Source organism: Ovis canadensis, chromosome 13, assembly GCF_042477335.2.
Source record: "Ovis canadensis isolate MfBH-ARS-UI-01 breed Bighorn chromosome 13, ARS-UI_OviCan_v2, whole genome shotgun sequence".
In the NCBI taxonomy this organism is placed as follows: Eukaryota; Metazoa; Chordata; class Mammalia; order Artiodactyla; family Bovidae; genus Ovis; species Ovis canadensis.
Genome location: NC_091257.1, coordinates 18466228 through 18490319, shown reverse-complemented (window position 1 = coordinate 18490319; position 24092 = coordinate 18466228). Strand labels below are relative to the sequence as shown.

The 24092-nt window shown below is 43.1% G+C and overlaps 1 protein-coding gene across 14 annotated transcripts in view; it reads left to right on the top strand.

Moving 5' to 3' along the window:
- LOC138416911 (uncharacterized) overlaps nucleotides 1-22009 on the top strand; it is a 161206-nt gene extending 139197 nt beyond the window's left edge. For 9 of the 14 annotated variants that reach the window (XR_011247890.1, XR_011247885.1, XR_011247886.1 and 6 more), the window contains 3 exons: nucleotides 928-1053; nucleotides 1940-2122; nucleotides 9897-11089. Coding sequence is in view for 1 of the 14 variants with exons in the window: in XM_069546394.1 (XP_069402495.1) it covers nucleotides 928-1053; nucleotides 1940-2122; nucleotides 9897-9993 (406 nt within the window). In the remaining 13 variants the exon portion in view is untranslated. Of the gene's footprint in view, nucleotides 1-927; nucleotides 1054-1939; nucleotides 2123-9896; nucleotides 11090-21831 lie in introns of those variants that run through there. The other 5 variants (XR_011247882.1, XR_011247889.1, XR_011247891.1 and 2 more) reach the window with 3 other exon arrangements.
- Nucleotides 22010-24092: the final 2083 nt, after the last annotated feature.

Here is a 24092-nt window from a genome sequence, read left to right as displayed (position 1 = left end):
CCAGCTGCTTTCCTCTGGGTCTCAATCCCCTGTGCTCCCACTAGCATTTCCTTCACTTCTCAAGTAACCAAGGAAACCCTGGGCATCTCTGTCTCAGTGTCTCCCAAACTGAGAAAACTCCTCTGTGGTCGATTGCAAAGTGGCTCCAAACTACCCCCTCCTCTCTATCTTTACCGTGTGATGTTGCAGCTCCTCCCACGAAGCAGTGGACTGGTCTTGGGTCTGACTTTGGCCACTAGAATATGGAGGAAGTGATGGCATGCCAGTTCCAAACCTCAGCTTCAAGAAAATATGTAGGACAACTGAAGGGAACATGCTCCATAGCACAGGACACCTGAAGGGAACATACTCCATAGCACAGAGAACTCTACGTAATGCACTGTGGGGTGCCAGATGGGAGAGAAATCCAAAAGGGAGGGATATGTGTATATATACTTTGCTGTGCAGTAGAAGTTAACACATCGTAAAGTAACTACACTCCAATAAAAACTGATTAAGAAAAAGGAATATACAGGACTACTTTTTTCTCAAATATGATGAGCTTTAATAAATGGGTGGTTTGTCACTAACAGAAACTGATTTAAGTCCATATCTGAGACCTTCCCTTGTATGCATTTCCTTGAATAAGAGTATTATTTACCTTAAGGAAAAGCATTTTCTCTGGAAAAGAGAGGTTAAACAACCTTTTCGGGGTTGCCCAGCAGAATGTGAATGCAGTAGCTGTCAGGGTCCTGATTTATTACTTTGCTCCCGGGCCTCTGTGCTGAGTTACCTTGTCTGGGTTTGCCTGCTGGCTGCTGCATTTTCTCTCCACCATGGCTGCCAGGGAGGCTGCTGGTTTTTTCCAAAGCCCTCTTTTCGAAGAGCTGTGAGGTAGGAGGCGCCTGTGTTTTCACAGATTGTGCCAATGACATATGTGTCTACTAGGGATTCAAGTGCTTACAAAACCGGCCTGAGATGCAGAGCTCACCAAAACCACTGCCATTGCTGCACGCTGGAAAATTTATGGAGCTGCAGAGCCAGCAGGATGCAGAGTAAACAACACTGGATCCAGTAAGTCTAGCTGCTGCACCCTGGCTTTGCCTCTGGTCTCTAAAGTTATTTTCAACCCTAAGGAGCCAGGATTCAAGGACGAAGTGTGGCTTCATGCAAATGCAGAGCCAAAAAAGCATGAGGTTAACCGTCTAACTGAAGGACGTTCTTATAGGCTAGGGCAGTGGTTCTCAAAGAAGGATCGTTTTACCAGCGTCACCTGGGAACTTGTTAGAAAATTCTCGGGCCCCATTCCAGACCTTCTGAATCAGAATTTTGGGGGATGAGGCACCATCAGTCTGTTTTATTAAGCCCTCCAGGTGAATGGAAGGCAGACTTAAGTTTGAGAATTACTGATTTAGGGGCATGTTATTACAAAGGTGGCTCACGGCATTGGCGTCCTTTGGGAGCTGGTTAGAGAGGCAGAACCTGCACTTAACGAGACCCCCAGGTGATCTGAGTGCACCTCAAAGTTGAGAAGCTCTGGGTATGCATTTCTAGTCTCAAACCTTGAAGTTTGTGATTCACTGGGTCTGGGGTGGGGCCTGCCAACTTATGTTTCTTAAAAGCTCCCAAGTATTGCTGTGGTTTCAGGGGCCACACTTTGAGTATCAAGATTCTAGTCCTCAGGCTGGGCTTAGAAGCTGGGTCATGGGAGGGGTTCAAGGCAATCAAAGTTTGAGCCGCTCTGGACAGACGTGCAGGGTGCACATTGCTCAACTCCAGAGACACCATCCACACAGACTGAGTGCAGGACCTGAAGCCCTCAGCTAAGCAAGATAAGAGGCAGGGCAGAATAAAGAGCCGGGCTGAGAGCAGAAGTGCATTTGAATCGTAACCTTGCCTCTAATGTAGTGTGATCTTGGGAAAATTATTTAAGTCTGTGTTTCAATGTCCCTATCTGCAGAATGGAGACGGTCATACCTGCCCCACTAGATGAGCTATTCAATGGTCAGCAAAACAAGAGCAGCAAATACTCGCTCCCTCTCAGCCAAGGGAATCGCAGTGTCATCAGAGGCGCTGTCTCCCTCCCCTCCTTCAGTCTCCTCCTAGCCAGCGGCCTAGTTGCCTGCCTCAGGCTGAAGGCCAGGTAAGCGTGATGGGCTTTTCTTTAGCACTCCCAGGGGTCAGATGAAGGTGATACAAGAATAACGCAGGCTATTTATATTAGGAACACTTCTCATGGGTTTGTAAAAATCGATTCATAAAAATGACCAATGTAGCCAATTTCAAACCACACCCAGGTTTCACCTATCTGCCAAAGTCAAAAGAGACAGCAGCATCTCTGGTCCTGACAAGGCTCTCTGTGATGCCTCTGGCACCTGGAGTCACACAGAGGCTTTGCGGGGGCACCTTGGCGGAGAAGTCTGCCCTCCTCCACTTAAAGGACACAATTGGGCCCCTCCCGTGTGTTGCTGGTGTGGTTTTTGAGAAGAAGACACTCGGGGTTTCTCTGAAACAAATTAAAGACCAAGTTAAAGTATGTCTTTGGGGCAAATGGAAAGTCATTTGGGGTACAGAGCAGATTGAAAAATGCGATCAAAGTTTTAAAATCCAAACCAACCAGGGCTGGTAAGAGGCCAGATGAACCTTCATGGTTTCAGAAAGTAGACATCCCTCAATTTGTTTTTTTGCACTTTCAGAAAATCAGAAGAAAAGGATATGTGCTTTTTGTTTTTTCATTTTTAATTTCAGGGCTTGTTTTAATTTTAGTAGGGGATGGAAAGACAGCTGAGTTTAGGCAAGAATTCAGCCTGAGATAGCCACTAGAGGGCGTCAGAGATTCAGGAAAGCTCCTATTTCCAAAAGAGGCCCCAGAAGCTGAAAGGTCTGATCTGAGTGGGGTGTTTGGGGAGAAATGGGTTCCTGAAAACCTTTTAGGCAGGTGCTCACCGAAAGGAAGTATCCAGGTCTGTAGGGAAGCTAGATAATTAATTAAACAATTTATTCACTGTGTTTTTTCTGAATGCAAGCCACTTGTCCTTGGTGTGAAAGTACAGATAAGGGTGTAGGACTTTAAATAAGAGTCTGTAGCTGAAAAGGGCTCAGGGTGTGGTATCAAGGACAAGCCTGGAAGTTGTGGGCCGTCATACCCCATTATTTCTATATGCTTCCCCAATAAACTTAAAATCAAAATAAAAACAGCATGTTTGCTAGGCAAATACAGTAAGGTCCCCTACATACAGGCCTTCAAGTTTTGCAAACTTTCAAAGATGTGAACATGCATGCCAGCCTCTGTATGCCAGCTGTTGTACTGTACTGCTCTACTTTTCAAGACACTGCACTATGAGATTAAAAAATGTTTTCTTTTTTTTTGTATTTGTTTATTTTCTACTTATTATCTGTGTGAAAAGTATTATAAACCTATTACAGTACAGTACAGTACTATATAGTCAGTTGTGTTAGCTGGGTTCCTTAGGCTAGCTTTGTTGGACTTAAGAACAAATTGGACTTAGGGACATGCCCTCAGAACGAAAATAGGGGACTTACTGTAGAGTTTTGAGCAAAGTTCCAGATTGTCACCCACAGATCTGTGGTGCTGGAGAAGACTTTTGAGAGCCCCTTGGACTGCAAGGAGATCAAACCAGTCAATCCTAAAGGAAGTCAACCCTTAATATTCATTGGAAGGACTGAGGCTGAAACTGAAGCTCTAATACTTCCGTCACCAAATGTGAAGAGCTGACTCATTGGAAAAGACTCTGATGCGGGGAAAGATTGAGGGCAGGAGGAGAAGGGGATTACAGAGGATGAGATGGTTGGATGGCATCACTGACTCGATGGACATGAGTTTGAGCAAACTCCAGGGGATAGTGAGGGACAGGGAAGCCTGGTGTGCTGCAGTCCATGGGGTCTCAAAGAGTCGGACATGACTTAACAACTGAACAACAACAAGAAGAATGTCTTGATTGGAACTTTGCAGTGTGTGCTGAAGCGGAAGTAAAGCTGACTCTCTATTGTTTCTCAAAAGGCCCTTACTGTGTACAGTAAGACAGACCACCATAGAACTTAGCAATTCCGCTTTCCTGGAGAGACCTAGAACAGGAGAGGGGATTCCAGTAGGGGGACATGCTAGAAAATAGCCTACAAAGGTATGGTCCAGCCAAGGAATTACTGGTCCCGGGAAGCAATGGGGCAGAGCAGGCACCTCTTGGTCCACCAGTCTCTGGGTGGAAGTGATTCCTGAGCCCCGCCCTGCTGCCTCTGCAGCCCCTGCAGTAGTTTGGCTCTCTGATAGTATTACCTACACCTCCCACCCTCCCTCCCTCCCCAGCGCAGCTGGTAGCGACTTTTGTGGGTCAGGAGTGTTGAGGATCGGGAAGAGGGGTTCCTCAGAGCAGGAGAAGTGTCTCCCAGTCCACGGTTTGCTCCAGGAGAGCTGAATCCTGGATGACTTGCAAATATGGTCTCTTTGCAGAGACATTCTGGGAAAGGACAGGAATCAGTTGGGTTTCAGTATATTTCCTTGATTGTAAGAGACAGATAGATAAAATAAATGAGACACAATCTATTCCATCAAGTAATATAATGATGTTTCCCTTTCTATTAATAATAGAAATTTCCTTTTCAGAAGCTAAAAATTCAGTGAACCTCTTCAAGCCTGATTTACCATGGATACAAGGAAGACAGCCCTCCTTGTGAGAGGCCCTCTCTCTTGCTGTCTGGATCACTGTGGCCAGCCCCTCTGGCTCCTCTCCTTCTGGGGGTAAAGTCAGCTCCTTCAGCCCTCCTGTAGATAGCACCATGGACTCCCATCACATCACGTCCAAGCATCTTTATCCAGCCTCCAAGGACAGGTCATCTCTTCCACCTACCACTCAGCTTCTGCTCTTATCCTGATGGTCATCTCACTGTCCAACCGAAGGGCCCCTGATGTCAACCCCTCTGAGTGTGGTTGCTCTTCCTTGGGAACCTTTCTTCCTTGTTGGCATAAAAGCTGAACCCAAGCTACACTTCCTCCACAGAGGCTTTCCTGATCGCTCAGCGCTTATCAACTGCTGCTTTCTTTGAACTTTCCCATCTTTCTACAGACACTAGGGAATTACTCCAACACTGCTCTTTTTTCTCTCTGTTATGTTAGGAAACTTAGTTGTGGCCTGACAATTAGATGGCTATGCCTTTGAGGGCAGAGGTTGGAAAGTAGCATGTTAAGACCCCAGTATGGACACATTAGAAATGCAGCAAATTTATGCCTGGTTAACTTCTCTCATCCTTCAGAACTAAGATTGAATCTCGCTTCTTAAGGGCAGCTTCCCCCATTAGATCAAAATCCCCTACTCTAGTTTCCCAGAGAACTGGGACCTCATAGAACTCCTGTAGAGAACACTCCCGGTTGTGCTTCTCAAAGACAGACTTCTTTAAAATTTGTGTGTGTGTGTGTGTGTGTGTGTGTTTTCTGCTCAGTTCCTTGCATGAGGGTTAGGATGAGGTCTGGTTTTGTCTAGTGCCTAGGAAGTTCCCAGCACATGGTGGGTACTCTATAAATATTTTCTTGAAAGAATGAATGGATACTGTTGGGAGGGCTGCACTGATATGAACCATGAACTTCTTGGGGAATGAGGGCAGCAGAGCAAAGGCTGCTAAGCTCCTGTGAGCTGATACCCTTGCGCTAAACAGGGGCTGACAGCAGAGGCTCAGATGGGTCAAGTCAACAAAATCATTTTACTGTCATTATTGACAATGAGCGACATGATATTTTCTCAAAGCTTTTGTGAGGAGGTTATCAAAGATATGAGTTCATTGTGGAATATAAAGTTAAAAAAATTATAAGGAAGCAGAAATGGTAACTCCTCTTATAAAATATTTTATATTTATTTTATAAAAATAATATTTTCTTCCAACCTTGGTGTAGTAACTTTATGTTACATAGTGAAATGTTTTGGAGGTGGGGTCTCCACAGAACTCCCTACCGGGACACCAGATCCAGGTACCCACAGGTTCAGTTCAGTTCAGTAGCTCAGTCATGTCTGACTCTTTGCGACCTCATGGACTGCAGCATGCCAGGCCTCCCTGTCCATCACCAGCTCCCAGAGCTTACTCAAACTCATGTCCATCGAGTTGATGATACCATCCAATCATCTCATCCTCTGTCGTCCCCTTCTCCTCCTGCCCTCAATCTTGCCCAGCATCAGGGTCTTTTCCAGCTGAGTCAGTTCTTTGCATCAGGTGGCCAAAGCACGTCTAACTCTCTTATTAACCCATCCATGCTTGCTTCCTTCCCTTTGCTGCCTCATTCCCGCATTCTTCCTGTGTTTCCTGGAATCTTCTCCCAAAGAAGCCATTTGCCTCAAACCCTTGTTTCAGGGCCTTCTCTGGGGTACCCAGTCCAAGGAGTGATCCCACTACCTCATTTCTTGGCTATGCATTCAGGCACTGGCCAGGTTGGAGTTTCTCTCTTCTTTTTAACTAAAGTGGTAGCTAAAAATTCTAAACAATCCAACATATATTTTAAGGAACAGGGTAAAAATGCAGAAGTGTGCCAGACTGCTGACTCTCTATCATCAGAACTTCTGATAGGAAGCCTCCCAAGAGGGAATCAATGATACAGACTATGGCCTCTTTGGAGGTGACTTTGGATTGTTCTTTATTTCTCCTCTCATTTCTTTTTTAATCTGCTTCCTCTACGATAGAAACCATCCTAAACTGAACTGTTTTTGCTGCCAATCCCTAATTAGGTTTCCAGATACACCCACAAGCCTAGGTGTGAGGCTAGGCTTGCTGTAAAGCAAGTTCATATGCACTTCATTTTATTAAAAGCTAGCACTAGTTCTGAAAGCCTGATGCATGCTGACCACTCTCTACAAAGTTCTGCAGGAGATTCTGCAGGGGCTATTGAGACACTATCCTTGTAGGGAAGATAAGACACATACCCAGCCGGCTTCATGCAGGGCCAAGGGTGACCTGCCAACTGAGGGGCACACCCAGGCTGAAACAAGCAGGAAACAACTGGAGGAATTGAGAGAAAGTGGTGAATCATTCTGGCTGGAGTTTGAGAAAGCTTCAGGGAACAGGCTAAGAATGATGGATGGGTTGGATTTTAATGGAGCGCATGGGTCAGGACAGAAAGAGAAGTACTCGAAGCTTCCCCATCTGTTTCTAGGGGGCTCCTCTCTGATGTTAAATGCTAAGACTGATGTTTCTCTCTCCCTCTCCACAATAGTGACAAACCTTTAGAGTTTCCTTCTACTTCAGCTCCTCCAATACCAACGAGGAAATTGCATCGTCTTTCTGATGTAAACAGAATGGGTCAGATCCAAGTCCAACCATAACACAGGCATATCATCTGGGAATGCATTTCACATGTAACAGAGGTGTAAGCAAAACCAGCACTGATTGTATCTCTCGTTGGAAGAAGATCAGAGATAGGCACTGGTTGCTGCTGGTTTAGCTGCTCAGCAGTCTCATCAAGAACCCAGGCTCTTCCTTCTTCCTCCTCTCTCTTCCTCAAGCTGTTGGTTTTTCAGCCTCATGCTGCTCATTTCCTACTTGCCAGTAGGTTGCTATGGGTCCAGGCTTCAAGACCACCTCCGAGGCAGGAAGAAGCAGGGAAGACAGGACCAGAAGCCTCCCATCTTTTGCTCAAACAGCAAAAGTTTTCTCAGGAGTCCCCTGCAAATCTCTACTTCTATATCTTTGACTAGAGCTGGATCAGAGGCTCAGCTGTAACACATTCTGGGAACTTGGGCATTGCACTTTTTAGATTCTATAATTACAGAGAGCAAGGAAGGAGGGATAAGGAATGGCTATCATGATGATCCTATCAATTCTGCCTCCCCTGCCAGACATTTCACCTGCTGTGGCCAAGACTCTCTGAGCCTTGCTCCCTCTTAGCTGATAGCTGGTCTACTAGTCAAATATTACCTAGCCATACCATGCCCCCATGGCTAATAATAATATGCATTGCCATTCTTCCAGGTTTTGCTGACTGGCCAGGGTGGCTCTGTTTCACGCGTGTTTTATTCTTCTGGAACCAGAGGAATGGTGTGGCAGAGTTCTGAGCAAAAGAAGTGAGCAGAAAATGTGCTGCCCTTTGGTGTAGGCTCAAAACTTGTCCACTATCATTTCGGTCCACATTTCACTGGCCAAAGCAAGCCATGTGGGACCACAGAAAGACTTTGTAGTGGAAGGAACTACACATTTACTTGGGAAAATGTAGGTATGGAGAGGTGAGGGGAACTGGGAAAATTCACATACACCAGCCTGTTGATCTAATACGTATCTGTGTGACAGTGGGGGGTGGGGATGGGGGGGCAGGATATGGATGTGTGTCCCTGCAAGTGGTAAATATATCTGTAACAGGCCAGGGGCTACTGAATGCAGTGCCCATCAGTGACGTGGCCCCACGGTGGTAATTTTAGAGCAGGTGTGGGGGTGGGATGGATACAGAGGGCTAGGCCTGTTGAGAAGGCAGAGGATGTTGTACCTTGAATCACTTTTTGTGGATGGCTCTTTTTCATTGAACATGTCCAACCAAAAACGACTCTGAGGTTCAGCTTCTCATCAGATATCAACTTGGCATTATCAGGACCAGGCAATTGGCAGCCTCATTCTCCTTCCGTGTCTGGGTGTTTTCATCCTCTGAGTAGGACTGAGTCCTGCTTTCCCCAGCACAGGCAACTGTAGATGTTACCTTAATTTCTCAAGGAATCTTTTCCCAGATACACCTCATTCACTATAATTCCTATAACTTGATTAAACCACAGATTGGGACAATAAGAAAAGAAGAGAGAAGACAATTCCTCATGATGGCCATGATACCCACATGGTTCCTTGGTGCCGTTTCATTTAACCAGAGTGTCTTTGACAGGAGGGCTGCCCTGGTTTTAATTTAATTAAATTCTGACACATCCTCCTAAGCTAGAAATCAGAATACAGTATTTAAAGACATAGGAATGTCTTTGAAAAAAGTATACACATCCTTGACTTTGACAATGAGATTCATTCATTAACTCATTAAACATTTTCAGTGGTTTTTCCTCTCTCTGGAGCCCACTTCGACAGAAAAAGGCATGTATGAACTCACTTGAGAAGTCAATGAATCTTCTTTTCTAAGAAAAATAGATAATATCACATTTTTGCAGATTTATTTAGTGGACTTTTTAAGAACTTATCTGCCAGACTCTATTCATAAATTGCCTTATATTTCACATATATTAGCTTATTTAATTTTTATTATGAATGTACAAGAAAGGTCCTATTATTGTTCCCATAATACTATGAAGCACATGAGGTTAAACAACTTCCTCAAGATTAAGTAGCTTGGAAAAAGTGTGGGTTCCCACAAGACAAATGCAAAAAGGAGATGAAACACTTTGCAGATGATATAGTGTTTCTCATGAAGCTGCATAAATTCTGAATGTGTGTTAGTCACTCAGTCATGTCTCACTCTTTGAGACCCCATGAACTGTAGCCTGCCAGGCTCCTCTCTCCATGTAATTCTCCCAGCAAGAATATTGGAGTGGGTAGCCGTTCCCTTCTCCACGGGATCTTCCCGACCCAGGGATCGAACCCCAGTCTCCTGCATTGCAGGCAGATTCTTTGCAGTCTGAGCCACCAGTCATTTTGGGGGGAAACAAGTAGCCTTCTCGGGGCTTCCCTGGTGGCTCAGATAGTAAATCAAGTGACCTGACCCAAGGAGAGGACAATGACCAGAAAGCCTGGAATCCTGCTGCATCTTTTAGGGAAGAATCACACCCTCTCTGATAGGGACGTGAAGAACAGGACATGGACTGGCAACCATCTTGCCACTGTTGGAGAAACTCTGAGACTGAAAGCAAGGCACTGACATCAAGAGACTGAGGTAAGTCACTTCCTGATGATATTGTCTGAACCCCTGGGTTCAGCCACTCCCAACTCTCTCATTGCAGAGCCTGCAGACATTTCAGTTCCTCACGTTCATCGAGAACTTTCATTGTCAAAGCCAGTTCGAATCAAGTTCCTGTCACGACAAGGAGCCCTGTCTGAAAGCAACAAGTTCATTTCCCAAGCCTGTTGTTCTGCTCCGCGGACCTCCATTCTATCCAGCAGACCTTGAAGATTTAGGGTGATTTTCTTTCTTTGATGCATCTACAAACATCCTGTCATGTGAAGCTTCCCTCCTGCTTCTACGTTTTCTTCCTTAGACACTAGGAACAAGAGCACAGCTTCATTTACAGGCTTCAAATGAATCATTATGAAGGAAAAAATAGGTCCCATCAAAAGGTAGCATGATGAAGTTAAAAAAGTTAAAAAAATAAAAGCTCAGGATTTTACAGTCCTGGTCTCATGGACTTTTTCACTGTTTAATGTGGTAGCCATGAGCATCATGCATCTGTCAAGCACAGCAACCATGGCCATGAGTGAAAAACTGAATTTTTAATTGTATTTAATTTTAATTAAAACTTAAAAACTGATACTTGATTCAGTTACTGAAAAACATTTTTAAAAAATGTGTGCTCAGAACATGAACACGTGAATTTTTCTTGGCAACTGCATGTTTTATAAAATCTAAATACAAATCAAATATTTCCAATAAAAATTTAGTATCTGAATTGAGACATGCTGAAAGCATAAAATACATGTAAGATTTCAAAGATTAGATTAGAAGGAAAGCAAAATTAGTTTATTAATTAAGTTTTACATTGATTGCATATTGCCATTATATTTTTGATGTACTGAATGTAAAATACTCTTAAAATGACTTACCAGTTTCACGTTGTTGGTTTTCAAGATTCACTCTTCTAGCTACTTTCAAATACGCAATAGAGCGTTATTGACTATAGTCACCATGCTGTACATTATATCCCCATGAGTTATTTTATAACTAGAAATTTGTACCTAAAAAGTACAAATTTGTACCTAAAAAATGAGTGACCCTTTTCACTCATTTCACCCACCACTTATTTTTTTATTATGGCTCATGTTAAATTTCTATTGGATGGTGCTGGTGTATAGTTCCTAAGTTGTCATTGAAGACCCTACTTGTATTCTGCAGAATGGAGTTTATCAAACCTGTGAACCTGAGAGTGTTCAGGATTTGAGCTTTTATTCTGGAAAAACATTAAAGAAACCTATCAACAAACTCTCTTATGTTGGTCTTCCTTATAAAAGTCTGCAACAATCTAATTAAGCAGTTTTCATTATTTTTCATGGTATTGGATCAGTCAATAGTCCTTCTGTTTGTTCTCTTGGTCTAAGTGGTACACTTCTGATTGAAGGGCAAAAAGCATGAATTTCTGAAAATGTTATTCTAAAAAGGAAAAGGAACTTCCCTGGAGGTAAAAGCTCTGAGATTCCACTGCTGGCATGGATTCAGTCCTGGTTGGGGAACTAAGATCCCACAGACCATGGACACAACCAAAAGTAAATAAATAGAATAAAGGAGAAATATTCTATTTAGTGCAAAATAGGAGTTACTGTAAATTGTTTCCAGAAATCTGTTCATATTGCATATCTTTGTCGCGGATGTGGAGAAGACACCGTCCTTATGGCAGAAAGCAAAGAAGAACTGAAGACCCTCTTGATGAAAGTGAAAGAGAAGAGTGAAAAAGTTGGCTTAAAACTCAACATTCAGAAAACTGAGATCATGGCATCCAGTCCCATCACTTCATGGCAAATAGATGGGGAAACAATGGAAACAGTGAAAGACTTTATTTTTTTGGGGGGGGGCCTCCAAAATATGCAGATGGTGTCTGCAGCCATGAAATTAAAAGACACTTGCTCCTTGGAAGAAAAGCTATGAGCCACCTAGACAGCATACTGTTTATAATAGCCAGGACATGGAAACAACCTAGATGTCCATCAGCAGATGAATGGATAAGAAAGCTGTGGTACATATACACAATGGAGTATTACTCAGCGGTTAAAAAGAATTCATTTGAATCAGTTCTGATGAGATGGATGAAACTGGAGCCGATTATACAGAGTGAAGTAAGCCAGAAAGAAAAACACCAATACAGTATACTAACACATATATATGGAATTTAGGAAGATGGCAATGACGACCCTGTATGCAAGACAGGGAAAGAGACACAGATGTGTATAACGGACTTTTGGACTCAGAGGGAGAGGGAGAGGGTGGGATGATTTGGGAGAATGACATTCTAACATGTATACTATCATGTGAATTGAATAGCCAGTCTATGTCTGACGCAGGATGCAGCATGCTTGGGGCTGGTGCATGGGGATGACCCAGAAAGATGTTATGGGGAGGGAGGTGGGAGGGGGGTTCATGTTTGGGAATGCATGTAAGAATTAAAGATTTTAAAATGTAAAAAATAAAAAACTAAAAAAAAATAAAATAAAATAAAAAAAAAAAGAAAGTGAAAAAAAAAATAAAAAAAAATAAAGAGCAGAGACATTACTTTGCCAACAAAGGTCTATCTAGTCAAAGCTATGATTTTTCCAATAGTCGTGTATGGATGTGAGAGTTGGACCGTAAAGAAAGCTGAGTGCTGAAGAACTGATGCTTTTGAATTATGGTGTTGGAGAAGACTCTTGCGAGTCCCTTGGACTAAAAGGAGATCCAACCAGTCCATCTTAAAGGAAATCAGCCCTGAATATTCATTGAAAGGACTGATGCTGCAGCTGAAAGTCCAGTACTTTTGTCACCTGATGCGAAGAGCTGACTCATCTGTCAAGAACCTGATGCTGGGAAAGACTGAAGGCGGGAGGAGGGGGGCTGGCAGAGGATGAGGTGGTTGGATGACATCACCAACTTCATGACCCTGAGTTTGAGTAAGCTCCGGGAGTTGGTGACGGACCGGGAGGCCTATCATGCTACGGTCCACAGGGTTGCAAAGAGCTGGACACGGCTGAACAACTGAACTGAACTGATTTTTGTCACTGTCTTGTCAGTCTTCTGTTATGTCTGATATTTTTATTGAAATACTGGCAACCTTGCGAAGCCTCCATTTTGCTTTATTTATCCCAGTTTCCCATTTGCTGAAGATGATGCTCCAATACCTTGGGCACCTGATGTGAAGAGCTCACTCGTTGGAAAAGACCCTGCTGCTGAGAAAAATTGAGTGTAGGATGAGAAGGGAGTGACAGAGGATGAGATGGTTGGATGGCATCACCGACTCAGTGGATACGAGTTTGAGGAAACTCTGGGAGATAATGAAGGACAGGCAAGTCTGGTGCACTGCAGACCATGGGGTCACAAACCATCAGACACACTATAGAGACTGAACAACAACAACTCCCACTTTCCAGAGATCATGGTTCTAGAGTCCTTCCCACTCAGAAGCTGGAAGATGCAGTTAGAGCAGAAGGGTAAATGAGGGCTTGATCCCCAAGGGATGTGCCAACTGAGGGGCCCTGGTCCCATTGGGTCCCCTTCCCAGGTCAGGGACTTCTTTAGAATTTCCTCGTAAGCTTTCAAAGGTCCTTTTGCACAATCAGATGATGACTCAGAAGTATATGACCTTCATTCTGGAAAGCTGAAAATTGCACGGTTTTTAAAGGACTTCATTGTAAATCCAGAATGTACCCTGCAAAGCATTTATCCGCTTGCTTTCAGCTCCATTCTCTGCTCTTCCCTGTCTCTTTTACATTGAAAGGGGCTCATCCTGCAAGCTACATTTCTCAGATTTCTCAGCCAATTGACTTCTGGCTGGATTCTGCCCATGGGAAATGTGCCCAGAAGACAGGAGAGCAAAGGGCAGACAAGGAGAAGCAAGGGGGTTATTATCTTCTCTCTCTTTCTTAAGATGCATCATCTTTGGCAGTAACTTTTTTATTTTCCAGCTTTTGTCAAATAATCTTTTATTCATGACACTGTATGAAATAGTTTAAACGTGTACACAAAATAATACTAAAAGTTGTTTATTCACTTATATATAATTTTTTTGTAAATTAATTAATTTATTTTAATTGGAGGCTAATTACTTTACAATATTGTAGTCGTTTTTGCCATACATTCACATGAATCAGCCATGGGTGTACATGTGTCTTCCATCTTGAACCTCCCCGCCCCCCCCCCCCCCCACCTCTCTCCCCATCCCATCCCTCAGGGTTGTCCCAGTGCACCAGCCCTGAGTGCCCTGTCTCATGAATCGAACCTGGACTGGCGATCTATTTCACATATGGTAATATACATGTTTCAATGCTGTTCTCTCAAATCTTCCCACCCTTGCCTTCTTCCACTACGGTTTTTTCAGTGGTCATGTATGGATGAGAGAGTTGGACTGTGAAGAAAGCTAAGTGCCAAAGAATTGGTGCTTTTGAACTGTGGTGTTGGAGAAGACTCTTGAGTGTCCCTTGGACTGCAAGGAGATCCAACCAGTCCATTCTGAAGGAGATCAGCCTTGGGATTTCTTTGGAAGGAATGATGCTGAAGCTGAAACTCCAGTACTTTGGCCACCTCATGCAAGAGTTGACTCATTGGAAAAGACTCTGATGCTGGGAGGGATTGGGGGCAGGAGGAGAAGGGGACGACCAAGGATGTGATGGCTGGATGGCATCACTGACTCGATGGACATGAGTTTGGGTGAACTCTGGGAGTTGGTGATGGACAGGGAGGCCTGGCATGCTGCGATTCATGGGATCACAAAGAGTCAGACATGACTGAGCAAATGAACTGTACCGAATATACATGTTTCAATGCTATTCTCTCAAATCATCCCACCCTTGCCTTCTCCCACAGAGTTCAAAAGTCTGTTCTTTACATCTGTGTCTCTTTTGCTGTTTTGCATACAGGGTCATTGTTACCATCTTTCTAAATTCCATATATAAGCAATAATATAATGTATCAATGTTTTTCTTTCTGACTTACTTCACTCTGTATGATAGGCTCCAATTTCATCCACCTCATAAGAACTGATTCAAATGCATTCTTTTTAATGGCCGAGTAATATTCCATTGTGTATATGTACCACAGCTTTCTTATCCATTCATCTGTTGATGGACATCTAGGTTGCTTCCACGTCCTAGCTATTGTAAACAGAGCTTCAGTGAACAGTGGGGTACACATGTCTCTTTCAATTCTGGTTTCCTCAGTGTCTATGCCCAGCAATGGGATTGCTGGGACATATGGCAGTTCTATTTCCAGTTTTTTAAGGAATCTCCACAATGTTCTCCATAGTGGCTGTACTACTTTGTATTCTCAACCAACAGTGTAAGAGGGTTCCCTTTTCTTTATATATAATATTTTTAAAAATTTGTTTTTCTGAAGTATAGTTGATTTACAATGCTATGTGAGTTTCTGGTATACATAAAAGTGATTCAGCTGAGTATATACATATATATATATATATTCCTTTTCATATTCCTTTTTTTTTGTAACTGTTGTGTTGGTTTCCACCATACAACAACACAAATCAGTCACAACTATATATACATCTGCTTCCTCTCTAGCCTCCCTCCTATCCCCCATCCCATTCCTCCAATCTACAGATTAAATGCAATCCCTATCAAACTATCAATTATATCTTTCATAGAACTATATATACTTTTTAAAATGAATTATAATAATACATGTTAAGGAGCTTCTTGGTGGTCCAGTGGTTAAGACTTCACCTTCCAGTGCAAGGGATGAGGATTCAATCCCTAGTCAGGGAGCTAAAATCCCACATGTCTTGTGGCCAAAACCCAAAACATAACACAGAAACAATATTGTAACAAATTCAATAAAGACTTTAAAAATTAAAAATATGAAAACTATATATGTTAAAATGATTAGGATTGGTAGTGTTATGCCCAGAGTCCGAGTCCCCAAAACTGAGAGAATAAGATGTCCACAGCAATGCAAAAGCATAAAGGGGTTTATTGCTAGCTCGAGTTAGGGCCCAGGTTTCATCCAGCACAGTGGCATCCGACAAGAGCCCTGAGCTCTGAATCACATATACTTTTATACAGACGGTTCTTTGTTTCTGTAACAGCATAGCTGATTGGTTAAACCATACGCGCGCGCGGGACTTTTACACCTCGCATCCCTATCTGGATTGGCTCGGGTCTGGCGCGAGCGGGGGGCTACGGGGATTTCTGATTGGTCTAGCTACAATGCCTGTGGGAGTTCCCAGTGCCTCAGCCTTCCTAGAGACTAAACCTCAGGCCTAGCCTGCCCCTTAGAGCCTGTCCTGGCTCCAGTTTGGTCCTAACAGGTAGAATGAGTCAAGGAATGATATAGGGACTGGTTAGTTGTCTAGAAACTGGGGCTTGCAACTAATTATTAGAAAGTGCTAATGTGCACTGATCTATGATGAATAATCCTTGCTTCCCGAGTAGATTAACTTTAAGGAAAGAGCTAAAGAAATTCAGAACCTCCCAAAGAGATCATAAGTAGACATTTGATTAAGCAAACAGAGCAAGAACTTGGTTCAGTTCAGTTTAGTCGCTCAGTCGTGTCCGACTCTTTGTGACCCCATGAATCGCAGCACGCCAGGCCTCCCTGTCCATCACCAACTCCCGGAGTTCACTCAGACTCATGTCCATCAGGTCGGTGATGCCATCCAGCCATCTCATTCTCTGTCGTCCCCTTCTCCTCCTGCCCCCAATCCCTGCCAGCATCAGAGTCTTTTCCAATGAGTCAACTCTTCGCATGAGGTGGCCAAAGTACTGGAGTTTCAGCTTTAGCATCATTCCTTCCAAAGAAATCCCAGGGCTGATCTCCTTCAGAATGGACTGGTTGATCTCCTTGCAGTCCAAGGGACTCTCAAGAGTCTTCTCCAACACCACAGTTCAAAAGCATCAATTCTTCAGCGCTCAGCCTTGGTAATCATGAAAATGGTCCTTGTCTTTTCACATTTCATTGAGCAATTGCATTCCTCCAGCAAACAAAGGACTAACCCATTAAACATTCAAGTACTTGATGGTTATGCAATCAGCCATCAGAAATATTCAAGCTGCCCTTCTAGCTGATCTGGGTTAACTGCTTTTCCCCATCATCCTTGAAGCTTTTATGTGGCTTTTGTCTGCTTCATTTCTGGTAAGCTATTTTAACAGGTAGAAATTGTTGCAAACCTTAAGATGCAAGAAAGGGGACATTTTTCTGATTTTATAGCTCAAGTCAAATGTAGCTCATCAAGGTTAGCAAAAAGTCTGAGTAGTTATTATTTTTCCTAGATTACTCTGTCATATATTAGTGGAAACCAAGAAAACTAGGGGTCTGGCTTCTGGTCTGCCAAGATATGCATTGCCCAACCCAAGTTGGGCCAGTAAATTGTAAGCAGCTGTGTTGTCTTCCTACTGTACATTATCATAGCACTTGCCTCCTCTAGACCTAGCTGCATACTTTGAATTTCACAGCTGCCCCCAATGATGCAGTGCTGTTTGTTTTAAATTAAGGGTCCCAACCTCCAGGATCTAATGCCTAATGATCTGAGGTGGAGTTGATGTAATAATAATAGAAATAAAGAACAAGATAAAGGTAATGCACTTGAATCATCCCATAACTAACACCCCAGGCTTGTCCATGGAAAAATTGTCTTCCAAAAAAACTGGTCCCTGGTGCCAAAAACGTTGGGGACTGCTGTTTAAACTGATTCTCAGGGAGCCTCTTCTTTTTGTAATTTCCAGTTTTGAAGTGCACTTGGAATTTGAAAGTTCTATCCTCCCAGGCTTGAGAAATTCCATCTTGCCCCTTGAAGAATCTAAGCTACTCCATTTTGTTAACAGAAAAACTCCATTTTGGAAGGTTTCGGGAAAAAAGCCTTTGGAAATCCCCTGACCTCACCCCACCACCCACGAGCCAATCGGACCCCAGACCAGAATCTCCTGACTTAACGTTCAGGAACTTGTGGTCTACCTAGGTAATAGGGACCAATCAGAAACCAACACACAACCCTTCAAAAGAAAGTGACCAATCAGATGTCCCCCTACCTAGAAATTCTTTTTTTTCATGAACACTCCCTATATAAGCAATGTAATCCCAAACCCGGAGCTCCTCCCTATAGCCGCTGTGTCGATAATGGTGGAGGCCCCAGCTCGAGCTTGGTAATGAAGACTCTTTTGCTTTTGCATCAGATATCGACTCCCTGGTGGTCACTGGGAGATTTCGCGACTTGGGCATAACACCCTCACCTGGCCTCTCGCCTGTGACGGGGAAGTGAAATCTCCTTTTTGTTAATTCCATGGGTACTTATTGAATGTCATCTTAGTTCAGATCCCATCTCTTGTATCAGGCCCTGAGATAATTCAAGTGTGAGTCGTTTATGTGGGAAGCAGTCCCAGGTAACACTAGTAGGGAGGTGTGGAGGTGACACAGGAAGGGCAGGCAACCTTAGGGAGTAAGTTACCATCATGGACGATCAGAGCTCAAGCCCAACGGGGAACTCTGGGAGCTACTGTAGACAACTCAGTGACGACTTATGGAGGGAGTGGGAGCTGGATTATATATCCACCTACCTCTAAGCATGATTGGTTGAGGGTTTTCAGTGGTTAAATACTCAGATTGTCCAATCTACTGTGCCTGAGGCCTGCTTTCTGCTGTTTGGCAGAATGACCTGCTGTTTGGAAGAAGACCTCTGAGGAGAGACGCAGACACTGGCGTTTGGAAGTAGAGACAACTCCACCTCGAGGGGAGGTAATGCAAAGCCTGTTTGTTCCAGCCATGAGGAAGGCACTGAATTAAGTGCTATAGAAAAGCTTAGGTACTTAAATTGGTATGTGAAGCAGGAGCAGCCATGTTTTGCTGGCTGTGCGTTCAGAATGATGCCAAGTGCTGTAGGGAAATCAGCGGAAGTAAGAAGCATGACGTCCCTCTGATCTTAGGGACTTACTAAATAGGGAGGATGACCGTGTTATTCTGCCATGCAACACAGGCAAATGGACAAAATGCAATGGTGTACTGGTACTAGGGGAGGATTGGAATTCTTGGGAAAGGTTTCATGGAGAAGGTAGAAAATAAAGGAAGAATAGCATCTGTAGAAACAAAGCCAAAGCCTGTATTATCTGAGGACCAATGAGACAGACAGCGTGGAGGCAAAGTTAGCTTAGCAAGTTGTCATGTGGTGAACAAGCCCATGAAGGAGTTGATAGTATATGTTCAATATGTTCAACTTCCTGGTGTTCAAGCTGGGTTTAGAAAAGGCAGAGGAACCAGAGATCAAATTGCCAGCATCTGCTGGATCATGGAAAAAGCAAGAGAGTTCCAGAAAAACATCTATTTCTGCTTTCTTGACTATGCCAAAGCCTTTGACTGTGTGGATCACAATAAACTGTGGAAAATTCTGAAAGAGATGGGAATACCAGATCACCTGACCTGCCTCTTGAGAAATCTGTATGCAGGTCAGGAAGCAACAGTTAGAACTGGACATGGAACAACAGACTGGTTCCAAATAGGAAAAGGAATACATCAAGGCTGTATATTGTCACCTTGCTTATTTAACTTATATGCAGAGTACATCATGAGAAACGGTGGACTGGAAGAAACACAAGCTGGAATCAAGATTGCTGGGAGAAATATCAATAACCTCAGATATGCAGGTGACACCACCGTTATGGCAGAAAGTGAAGAGGAACTCAAAAGCCTCTTGATGAAAGTGAAAGAGGAGAGTGAAAAAGTTGGCTTAAAGCTCAACATTCAGAAAACAAAGATCATGGCATCCGGTCCCATCACGTCTTGGGAAATAGATGGGGAAACAGTGGAAACAGTGTCAGACTTATTTTGGGGGGCTCCAAAATCACTGCAGATGGTGACTGCAGCCATGAAATTAAAAGAAGCTTACTCCTTGGAAGAAAAGTTATGACCAACCTAAATAGCATATTCAAAAGCAGAGACATTACTTTGCCCACTAAGGTCCGTCTAGTCAAGGCTATGGTTTTTCCTGTGGTCATGTATAGATGTGAGAGTTGGACTGTGAAGAAGGCAGAGTGCCGAAGAATTGATGCTTTTGAACTGTGGTGTTGGAGAAGACTCTTGAGAGTCCCTTGGACTGCAAGGAGATGCAACCAGTCCATTCTGAAGGAGATCAGCCCTGGGATTTCTTTGGAAGGAATGATGCTAAAGCTGAAACTCCAGTACTTTGGCCACCTCATGCGAAGAGTTGACTCACTGGAAAAGACTCTGATTCTGGGAGGGGTTGGAGGCAGGAGGAAAAGGGGACAACAGAGGATTAGATGACTGGATGGCATCACGGACTTGATGGACGTGAGTCTGAGTGAACTCCGGGAGTCGGTGATGGACAGGGAGGCCTGGCATGCTGGGATTCATGGGGTCGCAAAGAGTCGGACACGACTGAGTGAATGAACTGAACTGAACTGAACTGAGGGCTCTGATTCTCAGTCCTCTCGGTTATAGTCATTTGGAGATCCCCAGAAGAAAACGTTGAGATGAGAATCATGCTTAAATACTTTATTTAGGAAGAGCTTCTGGGAGACCCTCAAGCAATGGGGAAACCTGTTCAGGAAGAGATGAAAGCCAAACCAGTGGTGGTGAATTCCAACCCGTGGGGGGCGCTGCAGTGGAAGTCCCGCCTTGGCAAGGGGGTGGGGCTTTCTCTCGCCTTACTGACCTATGCTCCTCAGGGCAGGGGGAGATAGATTAGGTGTGGTCATCAGTCTCCACTTATTAACAGTCTAGATGGGGGAGAAAAACTTGCAAACACATATGGAGTATGTGTGTGTATGTTAGTTGCTCAGTCGTGTTTACTCTCCATGACCCCATGGACTGTAGCTTGCCAGTCTCCTCCATCCATGCGATTCTCCAGGCCAGAATACTGGAGTGGGTAGCCTTTCCCTTCTCCAGGGGATCTTCCCAGCCCAGGGACTGAACCCAGGTCTCCTACATTACAGGCAGATTCTTTACCATCTGAGCCACCAGGGAAACCCACAAACACATATAGGCAGCTGGAAAAATAGCTGCTGCTGGTGGAGAATAAGAAAATATGCACCCAAATGAAGTTCTCTCCAAACAGTGAATGATTTAACATCTACAGGCAGTGCAGTTCCCCCCTCAAACATAGTAGAATCACTCAACAACATAAACATGGCTGATTTCCTCCCAGGAACTACTTCTTAAAATTTCTTCCCCCAAAACAGAACTTCCTGAAAAATGACTGTTGGAAGTGGTAAGAACCTGGCAGGAACCCAGTTTATATTCCACAGCCTTGACCCAAGAAAGAGAAGAGTAAATATTAAACTGAATGTTGGTGAGACTGTTGTGTGTTCTTTTTTTTTTTTTTTTTTTCTCCTGAAGGTATATTTGCTCTTTCAAGGACTAGCAATTCAAAGTATGTTCCACCCCCTGGCCAGGGCACCAAGAAAGCAGTGGGCATTTGCTTGCAATAATAGGCCATTCCCCCCCATGATCTCTAGTGCAGGGATTGTGAAAGTGCAGAGCAGTATCCAAAAGGCTTCCATGAGTCTTAAAGGACCAAACTGAAAAAACACAGAGCTTGTACCATATGATATCATTTCATATTGTACATATACAACTAGCGTTACATACTAGTACACACACTACATACTAGGACATGACTATGTGAGGAATTCACTGTTACTAAATTTTGGTATTCATACATTCTATATTTTTAGTTAATTATTTTTTAAGGGTTTTATTTTATTATTTCTCTTAAAATATATTTTATTGAAGTGTAGTTGCCTTACAATATTTCAGATACACAGCAAGATGATTAAGTTATATATATACACATATATTATTTTTGAAATTATTTTCCATTATAGGTTATTGTAAGAATTAACTATGGTTCCCTATACTATACAGTAAACCATTGGTGCTTGTTGTGTATCTATTTTTTAAAATTAGAGATCTAGCATTCTGTTTGTACTAAGTCAAACAATTGGAATCAAAATGTCATGAACTTTTTGGTTAGGAAAAAATTCATATGTTTTCTAAAATATATATTATACATATTATTTATATAGGAGAAGGCAATGGCAACCCACTCCAGTACTCTTGCCTGGAAAATCCCATGGATGGAGGAGCATGGTAGGCTGCAGTCCACGGGGTTGCACAGAGTCAGACACGACTGAAACGATGTAAGTATACAAAAGTTTCTACTGTGATTGATAAAGACTTGAGAAAGAACATCAAAGAAAAAAAGAAGAAGAGATGGGGCAGTTGAAAAATATAAGCTAAATGAAATGAGAGCACTGAATGTGAAATAGAAAAAGTGAAACAAACTTGATAAAAGTAAAAGATCAACACATAGTCCAGTTGTTTTTACACATGACTGCTCCTTAGAAACATATCTGGAACTCTGGAGAAAAAAAAAGCAATACCTGGGCATTTGTATTTTTCAAAAAAAAAAAACCTCAAGATAATTCTGATAAGCATTGGGATTTTAAAAAGTGATTGTAGATTTTTGTAGTGAATGATAGTTTTGATAAAGAGTTCTATTATTTTTCTGTTGACCAATCATGACACAATGGTATTGTTAGTAAAATTACATAATCACAATAGTGAAATACGTTTATCAGTTTGCACAGTCAATAGTCAGACATAAAATTAAAGAAAATTACAATTGCAAGCCATAATGGAAACATGTCATGGTGGCTGTGATGGAGAAGGAGCCAAGGTCAGGGATGGCGGCTGAGAGGAGCTACCCCATATCCAAGATAAGGAACAGTGGCTGTGCTTTCTGGAGCAGCCATGACGAGATTCCATATAACCAAGGTAAGAGAAACCCAAGTAAGATGGTGGTCACTGAGAGAGGACATCAGAGGGCTGACAGACTGAAACCACAATCACAGACAAGTAGCTAATCTGATCACATGGACCACACCCTTGTCTAACTCAATGAAACTAAGCCATGCCATGTGGGGCCACCCAAGATGGCCAGGTCATATTGGAGAGGTCTGGCAGAATGTGGTCCACTGGAGAAAACTAATCAAACTGATCACATAGACCACAGCCTTGTCTAACTCAATGAAACTATGAGTCATGCCATTTAGGGCCACCCAAGATGGATGGGTCATGTTGGAGAGGTCTGACAAAACGTGGTCCACTGGAGAAGGGAATGGCAAACCACTTCAGTATTCTTGCCTTGAGAACCCCATGAACAGTATGAACAGGCAAAAAGATAGGGCACTGAAAGATGAACTCCTCAGGTTGGTAGGTGCGCAATATGCTACTGGAGATCAGTGGAGAAATAACTCCAGAAAGAATGAAGGGATGGAGCCAAAGCAAAACAACACCAAGTTGTGGATGGGACTGGTGATAGAAGCAAGGTCCAACGCTGTAAAAAGCAATATTACATTACATACATAGGAATGTTAGGTCCATGAATCAAGGCAAATTGGAAGTGGTCAAACAGGAGATGGCAAGAGTGAAAGTTGGCATTCTAGGAATCAGTGAACTAAGATGGACTGGAATGGTGAATTTAACTCAGATGACCATTATATCTACTACTGTGGGCAGGAATCCTTCAGAAGAAATGGAGTAGCCATCACAATCAGCAAAAGAGTCCAAAATGCAGTACTTGGATGCAATCTCAAAAATGACAGAATGATCTCTGTTCATTTCCAAGGCAAACCATTCAATATCACAGTAATCCAACTCTATGCCTCAAGCAGTAATGCTGAAGAAGCTGAAGTTGAACGGTTCTATGAAGACCTACAAGACCTTCTAGAACTAACACCCCCAAAAGATGTCCTTTTCATTATAGGGGATTGGAATGCAAATGTAGGAAGCCAAGAAACAGCTGGAGAAACAGGCAAATTTAGCCTTGGAGTACAGAATGAAGCAGGGCAAAGGCTAATAGATTTCTGCAAGAGAATGCACTGGTCATAGCAAACACCCTCTTCCAACAACATAAGAGAAGACTCTACACATGGATATCACAAGACGGTCAACACCAAAATCAGATAGATTATATTCTTTGCAGCCAAAGATGGAGAAGCTCTATACAGTCAACAAAAACAAGACCAGGAGCTGACTGTGGCTCAGATCATGAACTTGTTGCTAAATTCAGACTGAAATTGAAGAAAGTGGGGAAAACTACTAGACCATTCAGGTATGACCTAAATCAAATCCCTTATGATTATACAGTGGAAGTGAGAAATAGATTTAAGGGACTAGATCTGATAGAGTGCCTGATGAACTATGGACAGAGGTTCGTGACATTGTACTGGAAACAAGGATCAAGACCGTCCCCAAGAAAAACAAATGCAAAAAAGGCAAAATG